The 13,714-nt window shown below is 38.8% G+C and overlaps 1 protein-coding gene across 1 annotated transcript in view; it reads left to right on the forward strand.

Moving 5' to 3' along the window:
* LOC102231418 (potassium channel subfamily T member 2-like) overlaps positions 1-13,714 on the forward strand; it is a 45,649-nt gene that overhangs the window by 15,262 nt on the left and 16,673 nt on the right. Inside the window, exons 3-13 of the mRNA XM_023349273.1 lie at positions 42-144; positions 407-469; positions 1,260-1,308; positions 3,015-3,074; positions 3,736-3,810; positions 4,030-4,113; positions 5,284-5,378; positions 5,983-6,163; positions 11,339-11,503; positions 11,937-12,073; positions 12,904-12,967. Coding sequence (XP_023205041.1) covers positions 42-144; positions 407-469; positions 1,260-1,308; positions 3,015-3,074; positions 3,736-3,810; positions 4,030-4,113; positions 5,284-5,378; positions 5,983-6,163; positions 11,339-11,503; positions 11,937-12,073; positions 12,904-12,967 — 1,076 coding nt within the window. The remainder of the gene's footprint in view (positions 1-41; positions 145-406; positions 470-1,259; positions 1,309-3,014; positions 3,075-3,735; positions 3,811-4,029; positions 4,114-5,283; positions 5,379-5,982; positions 6,164-11,338; positions 11,504-11,936; positions 12,074-12,903; positions 12,968-13,714) is intronic.

Genomic DNA, 13,714 nt, shown 5'->3' on the forward strand with positions numbered 1-13,714 from the left:
TACAACATTCAGTGTCTATTTCCTTTCGATTTCCATTACAGGTCTGCGAGTGCGAATGTTCAACTTTGCTCTGAAGGTGCTGAGCTGCCTCCTCTATATCGTCAGAGTCCTGCTTGACAACCCACAAGAGGACAGGCAGGACTGGTGAGAAAACCGGCGATAACACAGGGGGATTAATGAGGTGAAACTCTGTGACTTTAAGGGTCTGATAACAGTCACAGGAGCACCAGGTCAATATAAATGAGATGATGGTGTGTGTAAATCATCCTGCTAAATGGGTTCCAGATTTTTGCAGGAGAAAAAAGGGATGTTGGAGTTTCTGCTTAAATTTTGTAGATGTGGCAGAGAAAACGAATTATATTTAAATGTTTTTTTTCCTTCTTCTTTATTGTTTTGCCCCCTGCAGTGGCAACGGAGTCAACTGCACCAAGCAGAACACATCAACCCGTCCCTGGAGTGAATTTGACTGGTAAGCTTGCAAACCGCTGCGGCGCTAATGAGGAGCGATGGCCTCTGCCTGCGGACACCGAGAACGAAACCACACATCCCGGAGGACGAAAAACCCACGACCCCCGGCTCACCGGACGGAAACGCTGCATAACACAATCAATGCAGCTTCACTGAACCGGCGCAATCTGCAGTATTGATATTAAGCAGGACCTCATTCATTTGTCACAATCCAGCTGTATTGAGTACCTGTCAGCATAATATGTACGTAGTGGCTGCGCTGGCTAATCAACAGCGATCTAGTGGAGATAAAGTATGTAATATACTAGAACAGAGACAGAAGAGCTCTGGATCAGACCTGAGGCTGTGTCATATCTCCTGTTCAGGGGACCTATTGATCTAATTGATGGCTAATGACACCGGCTTAGCTCCGGCTCCAAATGAATAAGGAGCCTGACATAGTGAGTTCAGACTGCCTCCCTTTGCAGGCAGCATCACATCCATGGCAAGCAGCCTACCCTACGCTCCAGCGCACCTTGGAGGAAAAAGAAACACCCGTTCCGTCACAATAAGAATGCAAATGTGAATCTGCAAAAATGACTTTGCTCCTTCCATATGAGCCCTCTGTGGTGTTTCAGTTGTAAACACCATAATTAACTCAGCAACTCGAGTTGTATTTGTAGACACAGTTGCAGTGTTTGGGGGAAAGAGAGTTGCCTGTATTTTGCATTTTTAAGCTATTTATAAAAACATTGTATTTACTCAACTAATCTCTGCCCTCCAACCCTCTTTTCCCTCTGTTGTCTCTGTAGGAAACTCATCATCTGGGTTGACAGACCTCTACCGCTGTGGGCGCTGCAGGTCAAATATTTCTTATCACATGCCTTGTTAAACATTTTTCAGCCTACAGTCATTCACACATACTAAGAGAGTTAGCATATGTCCCATCTTCTAATGTATGTGGGACATTTATTAGTCAGCTGCAATATTAAAATAAAGAACGTGATGATAATAATAAATGACCTTGAACTTAAGTAAGGTTTTAATATCTCACAATATAGCTTAGGCCTTTTACTGATTGTTTGTTCACTTCATTGAAGGGAGGCTGGATTTTTGTCTCTTCACTTCTGTGTTTTTCATTATAAAGGAGATGGACCTTATATTTTTATTTGTCTACTGTGCTACTCAAGCACCTAAACCTAATAGAACACAACACATAGTTTATGTCTCATTGCACCAAAACGCATCAAGCTGCATTGGACCTGGATGTAGCAAAAACATTCATATTGATTTTAGCTGATTTGTCTTTAAGAACTTTAAATAACTGTTAACTTGGTAAATGATTAACCTGTTTACTTTATCTAAAAATGGAGCCTTGTGAAGCCTTTTTATTGTGAATGATCAATAATAATTTTTTTAATGCAGTATGTGTGTCAGTTTTACAGCTCAGAACAAAATTTCTCCAAAATAAAGTTACAGAAGTCACACTTTATAAAAGCATTTAGTATGGTTAGCATGGCTGGCATTAGGAAATAGAATCGGTCTATATATGTATTTCCTGCCATTAGTTTCCTGCTAGCTTAACTGTGACATTTCTAAGGGATTACTAAGATATTGCAATCCATCATGATACACAGCAGGTAAAATTGGACTGGATAAAATGCAGCAAATTTGCTGTAATATGTTCAGTTTCCTTTTTTAGCCAAAGTGCCTCCATAGAAAATAATTTCCTTTCTAAAAGTGTCTTGTCTTTTTGCTTCCTGTGATTTTATCTCAGTGATGCTGAAAGACACATCAACAAAAGTCTTTTTCCCACATTAACAACTTCCACACAACCTGACCTGTTAACACTTACATATTGGAGGTTAACTGATCAGAAAAAAAATAATATGTCAATTCTAGTTGACAGTGATTACATGGTGTATCCTGCACATCCTTGCTAAACCTGTTGCAGAACCTTTTAGTGATAAGAAATAAAAATTAGGCCTAATACGTTTCTCAAAACTAAGTTTTATTGTAATTTCTTAGCTATGTATTTTGTTTCTAAGAGAACACTGCCTCTGGTTAGACTGATTGTGGTGGCAGGATGTGCTCATATTGACTGTTATTGTGTATTATAGCATCAGGATGCATCTAAACATGATCAGTGTCACCTATCAGGTGTTTTCACTTTGTGGTTGGCTCATGTATGCCTACATGCCAACATTTGTTTTGCATTTTGTTTGCCAATAAATTCGTGTCATGCTATCTCAGGGTTTTGACACATAGAGCTGAAATTACTGTAGTTAAAATGTGTTTACACTAGCAGAGTGATTACACACATACACATGTAAATATATATATATAAAAAGATCAGACACAAAAATGTCTGTTGGTTCATTTAAACCTATTCCCTCTGAAGCAAAACCATCAGCCCTCCCACTGATTCCTCCTACGCTCTTCATCTCTGTGCCTCCTAATTTCTCTCTGCTCTTGTCTCTCTCTCCCCGTCTGCTCTGCCTCTGTGTCTGTACGACCGTCTCTTACCTACCGTCTCTTACCTACCGTCTCTCCCTCTCTTTTTGCAGGTGCTTGTGGCTTTCATCAGCTTTTCAGAAACTATGTTGCTCGTATATCTCAGCTACAAGGTGAGCCACTTGTGGCCCTCGATGGCCACTCTGAAGCCTTTTGTGAAGTCTGAGGCTCTGATGTCCACAGGCAGCGTTGGAAACATTTGGATGGATTTGATATGCATGAATGTTTCTCTTTTTTATTTTTTTTTGTCTTCATGTTTGCTCTTCCAGTTTGAGAGGCCTTCTAGCTTACTCGTATGGTTCTGTAATATATCAGAGCAGCTTTAGGGGAACCCCCTGTGTGGAGGCAGCTGGGAGGGGGGAGAATCCATCCATGGGTTGCCCTGCTTTTGATGTATTTGACACTGCAAGCCTATGAAGAGCTCACTCCACAGATTCCTCTGGAGGATGGAGGTCTTAGCATTTAAAGCTGGCTGATTCCTGTGGACTCAGCCTGTGACTGTCCACCTACACTAGTTGGATTCAGGTCAGCATACAGGCAGCAGACACATAAAAACGGCAACGGCTGACATCTTAATTGAACCGCATGGCTTAGAGCAAACTGAGTAATGCTGCTTCGCCTCTTAAACCTACACAGGGGAGTTTTATAACCTGTGTACATCCTGATGTGTTTTATGGTGGAGAAGCTTCCCCCTCCAAGCGACATGAGTTAACTCCTAAAGTCGCAGCAACAGTGAAGACTCCTGACCTCTCTGTGTGCGGTTTCTGTTTCCAGGGAAACGTTTGGGAGCAAGTCCTACGTGTTCCATTCATTTTGGAGATGATCAGCACCGTTCCCTTCATGATCACTGTGAGTGGGAAATGTATGCTTTACTGAACCCCGGTAGTATGGGAATCTCTAAGTCTGGCCTTTCGTTTTGACCCCGGCTACAGTGATACACTGAGGATGTAACAAGAGGCTCTTCCTCACATAATCTCTTCTCTCACCAGAGATTTCAGGAGTGTGCATTGTAATAAAAAAGGTGATAAGACAGAAACTTCATTGCTCTTTTTTATCCCCCCCTGACAGGTGATTTTGCCCTCCTTGAGAAATCTTTTCATCCCTGTATTTCTGAATTGCTGGTTGGCCAAACATGCTTTGGAGAACATGATAGTAAGTGAAGCATTGAAGTTCTTAAGCTGCATTCACTCATCATAGGAGAAAATCCCATGATTTTATGTTGAACTCCTATTAATTATCTATCTGTTCTTTCTAGCTGTGCCACACAAAACCTCATACTTTTAAATACAAGAATTTGTTGCATAGGTTTGGACTTAATGTGTGTTTTTCTCTGATGTTGACATGGCAAAATTGAATATACAATAATATTTTTAAACTCATATCTATGTTTGGGTAAATTAACGTTAGCAAATTGCTCCTTCTGCATACTACACATTAAATCATTATTTTCTAAATGATGATTTAATTTATTAAGGGCTACAGTTATCCATATCAATCTGTCCTTTGTGGAATAAAACCACTCTTCCTGTAATATCACAAATTAAATGAGCTTAGGTTTAATTTCACTAGCCATAAACACATTTGATAACTACCAGATCTTCACAATCAAGAAAGAATAGAAGAACCTGCTTATCTTCATTCTGACAGTAAACCATGCTTATGATACTGTAACGGCTTTGTTTGTTTTATAGTTAAATTTAATTTCAAAGAATTTTTGCTGGACACAAAAACATAAATTACTCATAGACAGTAAAGAAAAGAAAATATAGCACATCTCCAGGTACAATGACAGAATAGAATGGAATTGAATTGAACCAGTGTTTTCCATACTAAAATAATTGGAAACTGGTCTTTGTATTTAATTAGGTTATCATTACTAAATGTATGTGACAAAAAAAAACAAAACAAAGGGAATTTGTAAGGGAGTGAAATCTTTATTTTACTCTTTTTGGAGGAATTGTTAGCATTTTTTTAACTGGTTTGTTTCCTGGTTTTTAACCAGGTTTTTAGCAAAATAATTTCTCTACATAAAAAAGATCAGAATTCTTTGTTAAAATTCCCAATTTAATATGATTTCCATATCCATGATGAGTGTGTATAAACATCTGCTGTAACTGCATATCTCAATTTAGTTTCTCATCTTTTTGTTTTATTGGTATGCACTTCTTCTTCCCATCAATACTCCATCCATGCTGCTTCATGTACTCCAAGGGTTACAGTTTCTCATCTCATTTTAATATTTCGTATATTTTTCCACATTCTCTCAATCATCTTGTGCCGTCTGTTTTTGAAATAAATATCCTTCTCTGTGTCGTCTTGCAGAACGATCTCCACAGGGCGATCCAGCGGACACACTCAGCCATGTTTAATCAGGTCGTGATTCTGATCAGCACACTCGTCTGTCTCATGTTTACATGGTGAGTACCACAACTTAACAAGGAAGGAGTGGCAACAGGCAAAGAAAAGCAAAGCTCGAAGTGGAGATGGAATAGGAGAGGAGAGAAAAAAGATGAGATAAGGCAGCAATAGGAGGAAAAAGAGGAAGACATCTAAAGAGATTGGAAATTGCCGCTATCGGAGCTGAGAGAGAACGGCAGAAAGAAGAGAGGTAATTGGTTACTGCCGGAGTGAGAAGGTGCTCTTAAATGACAGCAGGTGATGGCTTCAGTGAAGTGGAGGATGTGTCAGCTTGCCTCACACGTGGGGCAAAAGGCACAAGCAATTCAAGGAGAACCTATTGAGTTAAGCTCTCTGACCACTTTGAGTTTGACATTTTCCCAGTTGACTCACATCTCAGCTGAATATTACGATAACAGCCACAAAACATCTCCGTGCAGAAATTTCCAACAAAGGCGTTCAGGCATGCAGCCGCCCCCGTCTTTGCACATAAAAAGTCACAGATATTTGCACAGGTGTGAAAAACATTTCCGCCTGAATAATGGCTCCCATGAGCGCCCGTGCCTCTCGCAGCATGGGAAGTGTCTTTGATGCTCACTTTGCCGTTCTTTCTGTCTGCACTAGCATCTGCGGCATCCAGCACCTGGAGCGAGCTGGAAACAACCTGACCCTCTTTGACTCGCTCTACTTCTGCGTGGTCACGTTCTCCACCGTGGGCTTTGGCGACGTCACGCCGCAGATATGGCCCTCGCAGCTACTGGTGGTCATCATGATCTTCGTGGCACTCATCGTGCTTCCAATCCAGGTGACAAAACAGTGATCATATGTACAGTGTTTTGCAAATGCATTTGTACATTAGAACCACAGCATACGTATGTTACTGGGTAAAGGTGATATCACTGTTACCAACACTTTTTTTATTTTAGTTTGATATACCAGCACACTTCTGACCTTTAAGTGCTTTTGTGGTTTTTCCATTAAAATATTTGTGAAAACCTCGGGACAGAATTTTGACAATGTTTATAGGTGTCAGAAAAATACATACAATACATGTGTGCATATTTTCCTACATAAACACCCTCTTTTCTTTTAGAGGGGTGATGTGTGATGGTTACTGAGAAGATCCAGGCAACTAAATTCAAGACAATCTATAAAGAAAATCTGTTATGGTGCATTCACATCAAATGCGTTCTGAGCGTCCAGCGCGGCGCGATTTGAACTGTTTAGAGCATTTTGAGCATTTGGACGCATCCAATGCTGCACATAGACATAGCACATGAACGCATTTGGTGTGAACGCACCATCAAAAGATGCTAAATGGTAAAGCAAGGGGCATATATGACCTGTGTTAGAATGACCTAGTCAAAGTCCATACGTAATTCCAATTGAGGATCTGCTGCATGACTTGCTATTATGTGGGGAAAATGTATTTCTTGTTGGTTTATTGCACAGCATCCCAATATAAAGTTGTGATTTAACTGTGTAAATGTTGAAGAGCAATTTTTTATGATGTTACATAAAAGAATACAGGCATTATTCAAGTCATGTTAACAAAAGCTATGTTTGCTTAGTTAGCTGTGGAACCCCTGAGGCAAGAATTCATTTTACTCTAATTTGTTTTATTAAACTAGGAAAGCATAAGACAGAATTATATTTCAAATATAATTCTCTTTTTTTTCTGGCTAAACCAAGTACACGCATATTTAATGCTCATGGAGGAAAATATCACAAAGATTAATTTAGCAGTCACTTTGTCACTCTCCAAAGATTATTAGTTTTTTTAATATGCTCAAGAACATTAAAGTTCCTCCCCTTATCTGTAATAATCTTGTATTCCCCCTTCACACAATAATTGGATGACTCACAGCTTCCTACGTAGATTTACGACACTATTTTTATTCAGAGAGCAACAAGAGAGTCTACCACACTCACTCGATTTCCTAAATCCCATCCCTGTCTCTGAGCTGCTCCATAAAAAGAAAATTTATGAAGGAGACTCAGAAAAACTGTTTACACACGTACAGGGGCCGATAAAACACCTCGAAATGCATCGGTTTGATGGTTTCCCAGCGGTTGTTCATCAGATCTGTGTAAACCCAGAGGTGGAAGCTGTGCCTGTATTTCTCCCAGTACATGCAAAGGTGTTAATGGGATTCATTCCCTCTGAGCAGATGTTTTCATGTGTCTTACCTTCAGTCAGAGCAGCTCTCTCTGGATCGAGACCCTCTATAGACACACGACTAATACGTTATAGGATAATGATGAGCTTCGCTGGTACACTGGACTGTTTTGTTTTGTTTTTTATTTCTTACTTTAATTTGCAATAACCTAAAACCAATTTTAGCAACTGACATTTTCAATAGCCAATCAACTCAAAATTCATTTATTTTCAGCAGAAATGAGCAATTTTACCACGAGAATACTTAAATCGACTTCCCCTGTTGAAATAACTCTGTTTACAAGTTGTGTGAGTTTGGATTTAATTTCAGATATACAACACTATAATATTAAAATCAGTCTTTCCTGTAAAACCATACAAAGGGCTATTCACGTCAACTAATGCAACCCGAACGATGGTTCATTTTTTTTTATTATTATTATTCATTTTATTTGAAGATTCAGGACTTCACAAAGACTGATTTTCCCTCACAAATTTCTTACACTTTTTCATTTTTTGTTAAACCAAACAAACATATAAAGTAAACTCTTTTTTTTTCAATTTATTAAAGTAAAATAAATCTAAATCCAGACACGATGTGAAAATTTGTTTATACCACCAGCTTGTGAAACCCTGAATAAATTGACTAACCATATTTTCTTTTGGAAGGTTGGATCCAGGCATGTTTATAGCCAGACTCAAGAAATTACTTCAATAAAACTTACGTAAAGTAGGCAAAACAATTATATGAATAAATATAGCTAAAAACCTAAGGTTATCAGACATGCTGTTTACGATTGTCTATTTATTGGCTGTTAATTATACGTCCAAGTTTGAACTATACAAGGTTTTCACTTTTACATATCTGTGATAAATGTGGAAACAAGTAGCCAGGATGTAGTAATACAAAAAAAAAAGCAAAAAAAATCTAAACATTTTTAATAATCAAAACTTGCTAACTAAAATGCGAAGGATTGTGACAATATTGAGACTAGAGCTGCTCAATATGTTGAACAGAAATCATGTTGGCAGTATCAATATTTTCAATAAGTAAATCACAGCAGGTTGCTTGCAATAATTGGTTGGATATTACATGTTAAGTGTCAATAACTTTCTGCATACAGGTAATATATTTGGCTGGATGAATGTACTCCAACAGTTTTACAAGTGTTTGACTTAAAAGCCTGAATTATTTGCCATTTATGAGTCATATTTAAATGCTTTTAAATTACAGTACATTTATGAACACAGTACTTTCCAGTGCTTTCGATGACTGTGTAATAATGTGACTTTGACTTACTGTCAATTTTTCATTTTAAGTAATAAATCATCTAAAATGCAGCTAAATGTAACTGTGTTGATTTATTAAATGTTACAACTGCTTGTCATACATCTTTAACTGGGACTGAATCCCACACTAACATGATCAAAAGCTTTCTGTATTCCAGCTGGGTCAGGGTGATTGCACAAAGCCCTCATTACAACAAAAAAAACTTTAGCTTCAAAACATTTTTTGAAACTTGGATGAATAAATTTATGCAAAACGTTTCCTTAACTTTGATATCTCATGCTCTCCACTTCCCCTCCACATCTTTCATCCTTAAATACCCTGTGACATTTAGAAACTGGCCCCTGCTGGCCCCCATCCTGTGTGTGTGTGGTTGGGGGTGTTTGTGACCGAGTGTGTACCTCTGTCTGACCCTGACCATTGTCTGGGCTACAAACAGCCACAGGTCTCACCTGATTTACTGATTTTTTTTTTTACTTCTGTTGTCTGGGTTTTCTTGACAAATTGCCAGAGTTTTAGAGGTTGTGCCTCTTGATGGGATTTTTAAGACTGTGATTCTGAGCAAAGATTAGAAGAAAGGTAAAATGTTCTTTATTACAACTCAGTTTCATCACTTGAGTTCACTTGAAACAAATCTTGATATTTTCTGTGTGAACCTTGTTACATCATTAATTTTAAAATGGGGCAAAATAAAATACTATCCTAATGACGTACACTGTACACACCCCTGATGAAACATCCGGTTTTTGTGATTTGAAAAATAAAACTGATAAATTTTCTAAACTTTTTAAACTTATTCCACCTAAAATATGACATGATAATGTAAAAGTCTACAACATAACAATTAGATATGTCTGGAAAATAAAATAAAATGAAAAAAAGATACAACAATGCATAAGTGTGCAAACCCTTAAACTAATACTTTGTTGAAGCACCTGTTGGTTCAATTTCAGCATTCAGTCTTCTTTGGTTGGAGTTTATCAGCATCTCGCAGTTTGACTTGACAATAAGTCAGCGCTCTGCTTTGCAAAGGTTCACCACATCCCACCGCCATCTTCAGGTTACCTCGCAGATTTACTGTCAGATTTAGACTCCTGCTTTGGTGTCTAAAACTTGAATCATTCTCCTCCTATGCAGTCATCATTCTGTTGTTTTTGGATGGATACTTGGACTCACTGCTGTGTTGAGAATTATCTGCAGCTTTTTTTTGGCGAACACCTGAAGGTTTTTCATCAAAACCGATTGGTGACTGAAAATGTTAAAATATTTATTCACTTCAACACAAACCCTGTGGTTTATCTAAAATAAAGCAAATTGTGATGATGCAATCATTCTGTTTTTGTGGGTAAGGTGTTGTTTTGATAATTAATGTTGTTTGTCTGTATAACATACCTTTGTGAATTGTCAGTTTCATCGGACCGTGACTCATCCTCCCTCTAGTCAGATAAGGATAAACAAACAGAACGTGGCAGAAATTTCTGCAGCTCTTTCAATGTTGATGATGACCTTTTGGCAGCCTTCCTGAACTCTGACTTTATTGACTTTTTATCCATTTTTTGGAATGCAGGGACTGTCATTTTCTTAAATTATTGATAACTGCCTTTTTTCTGACATAAAGCACATTGCAGAGTTCTGGACTCAACACTGCTGAATGCTGGACTTAAATCTGAACTTCAATCATAAAACGCTGTAAATTAAGGGTGTGGAAACCTTTCCGACCACTTGTTTACCCCACCACAACATTTTTCTTTTCTTTTCTGTTTTTTAACAAATTGTCCTACTGGTAAATATGTTTGTTTGTGTTGCCCCAAGTTGGTTTTCATTTTTCTATCACCAAAATGTAGAGTTTTTACTGGGGTGTGTACATTTGATAGAGCCATTGCATATATGGCTAACAATGTTTTATTTTATCTGAGGCACAATGAAAACTTGCAAGAAAAGAAACAGTGAATTACAAAGATGGAAGATCCTATATTTTTATTATTTGTCATTCATTGTGATTATTGTTGCTCCAACAGAGGATATACATCAACGCAATCACCAGGGCTTCTGCTTGTCAGTGTCGACTCTGAGTCTGTGACCTTCACATTGAGTAGATTTGTGTGTGTGCGCATGCAGGCGTGTGTGTGTGAGAGTGCGCACAGGGGTGTGTGTGTGTGTGTGACGACAAACTGAAGTGTGTAGGAAACTCTCGTCATTCCTTCAGCACTTCATTTTCTCAGATTTAATACTTTCTACCATCCGTCGCTCCTCCTGTTGCACCAGATAACATCTGTGCCGTTTCGTCTGAGCCTCACTAATATTTCCATTACGTGTTTCTCCCTGTTAATGTGCACTATCACATTCCACTCACCCACACTCCTGAAATCTCCACTTATCTTAATTTGTCCCCAAACACTTTCCCTGATCAAATGGAAACACCACACACTAGGCATCGTTTTTCTTTTCATATACCACCTGGGTCTTTGCTGTATTCCAGCTAACCTAATCCGCTTTCCATCTGTTGAATGTGATAAATGTCGTCCTCGATGCAGTTTGAGCAGCTGGCCTTTCTGTGGATGGAGCGGCAGAAATCCGGAGGCAACTACAGCCGCTACAGGGCGCAGACGGAGAAACACGTGGTGCTGTGTGTCAGCTGCCTCAAGATTGACCTCCTCATGGACTTCCTCAACGAGTTCTTTGCTCACCCTCGGCTTCAGGTCTGCTTTGAAGTAGGACAAGAAGGTTTTCAGGGGTCCGTTGAATGTGTGGAGGTGTGTTTGTTGCCTATAATTAAACCTTTCCAGGAGCAAAAGCAGCCGAGGGCAAAGCAGGGGATTAATCCTGCAATAGCAAGGATCCAACTCTGACTTATTCATGCTGGAGCAGCTGTGAGTCTGTTTGCTGGAAGGTGTGAATATTTACTTCTTTTTCTGGGGATCATTTTACTTTTTGTTACTGAGAGCAGAATGTAGATGCAGGCTGAATATGACTTTGGCATTTTTTTTTATTTGATATGTGAAATTTGGCATTAAGTGAATAAATGACTAAGTTTTTTGACTTTCGGTGACCTCTGCAAGCATCTTTGTGGTCAACATAAACATCTAAAGCCCAAGCCTTTTGGACTGTATTTTTCCTCCTGTGTGTGTGCAGGACTACTATGTGGTAATCCTTTGCCCTGCTGAGATGGACGTCCAGGTTAGGAGGGTCCTTCATGTTCCTCTTTGGGCTCTGAGAGTCATCTACCTGCAGGGGTCTGCCCTCAAAGATCAAGACCTTATGAGGGCCAAGTGAGTAATCATGGCTGGCTGTCTCTATTAAAAGCTTAATTACAACAGTTTAATTAAACTGGGGAGATATGAAAAGCTCCACAGTGGTCAATAATATTTAATATGCAGCTCAGAATTAATTCTTGAAGTGTCTGGAGGCCAAAAGTAACACCTGTAATTTCCACCCCCTGAGTTTGGATACAATGCCATGCAAAGTATTCATACCACTTGAACCTTTTCATTATATTCAATGCAAAAACAACAGCTTTATTTATGCTGAGAGTAATTTAGACACACTTTGACTCTATGCACTATTTAGGTAACTTTTTATGGCAATCAGTGGCATTCTATGTTATTTTGGAGTATCAGAGTGGAGGGGACCGAAAATAGATGCAGGTCACATCTTTCAGGTTTTTACTTGCTTATTTCTTCTCTACTTTATGATTCTATGCTTTGTGTTTATTTGTCACTTAAAATCTCAATAACGTGCCATCAAAGTTTGTGGTTGTGACAAAATGTGAAAAAGTTCAAGGCATATGAATACTTTTTTGCAAGATACTGACTTGCAAATAAAACAAGTTATGCTAGTGTCACGGAAAAAGCCTCCTTGTTTATTCCCCTCACCTCCCACTATCTCGTCTTAAAATGGTGTGTGCAATAAAGTTACATTGGTACATTTGTTGTTCTGTCGTCCCACTTTCTTCCTCTTTTGTCCTCTCTGACAATAACATGACAACACACTTCTTCCTGTGTCTCACGGCCTCCCCCAATTCTCTCTTCCTCTTTCTCTCCCTCCCACTCCGTCTGCCTCTCTCGCTCCTGTGGCTGCTGGCTCTACTAACTACCTGCAGGATGGACGATGCTGAGGCCTGCTTTATCCTCAGTAACCGGTTTGAAGTGGACCGCATTGCTGCTGTACGTGCTTCAACATTTCCCTGTTTGATCCTGACTCTCTTTGGCATAAATCATGGCTAAAGTTTTTGCTCTTCCTGCAGGACTTTTAAGCATAATTGTAATTTTATTTCACAGTTATTGTGAAATAAAATGCCTTACCATCCATCCAGATCTTTTGAGGAAAATAATCTGGATGATTTTTGGTTGATTATTGGTAGTTTCTGGGTTGTTTGTGCTCCTCGGCTAAATTCTGATCAGATGATTTTGAAATGGGGAAAAATGGCTTTCCCAAAGCCCAGACCTCAATCCTCTAGAAACCTGCTAAGTGGCCTGAAAAGCTAAGGCTGTATCAGAAAATCAACCAATTTAAATGAACTCTACCAATTCTCCTTAAAGGAGTGCTGAAATATTCAGTCAAGTCTATAAATGGTGAAGTTAAAAAACTTCTGCAGATATGAAAGGAGCACCTGACAGATTCAATCATTTTCAAAAGGTGTAACCAGCAAAGTATTTTGGCGAAGTGTAGTTCAAGACATCACACATTTTATTCAATGGATATTTAGAGCAAGACTTTCATCCTCTTCAGATCAAAATAAGTGCTAGCTGTAATTGTAAAGCTTTATGTCATTCTTACTTTCACACAATTTTTAAAAGCCATCTCATGACCCTTATTTCACAAGTAATTCTTCACCATCTTAACAAGTCTGACAACAAGAAGTCCAAATTTCATTGCTCTGAACTTTCAGGACTACGTTGCGCCACACCATC

The sequence above is a fragment of the Xiphophorus maculatus genome, chromosome 16, assembly GCF_002775205.1.
Source record: "Xiphophorus maculatus strain JP 163 A chromosome 16, X_maculatus-5.0-male, whole genome shotgun sequence".
Lineage (NCBI taxonomy): Eukaryota > Metazoa > Chordata > Actinopteri > Cyprinodontiformes > Poeciliidae > Xiphophorus > Xiphophorus maculatus.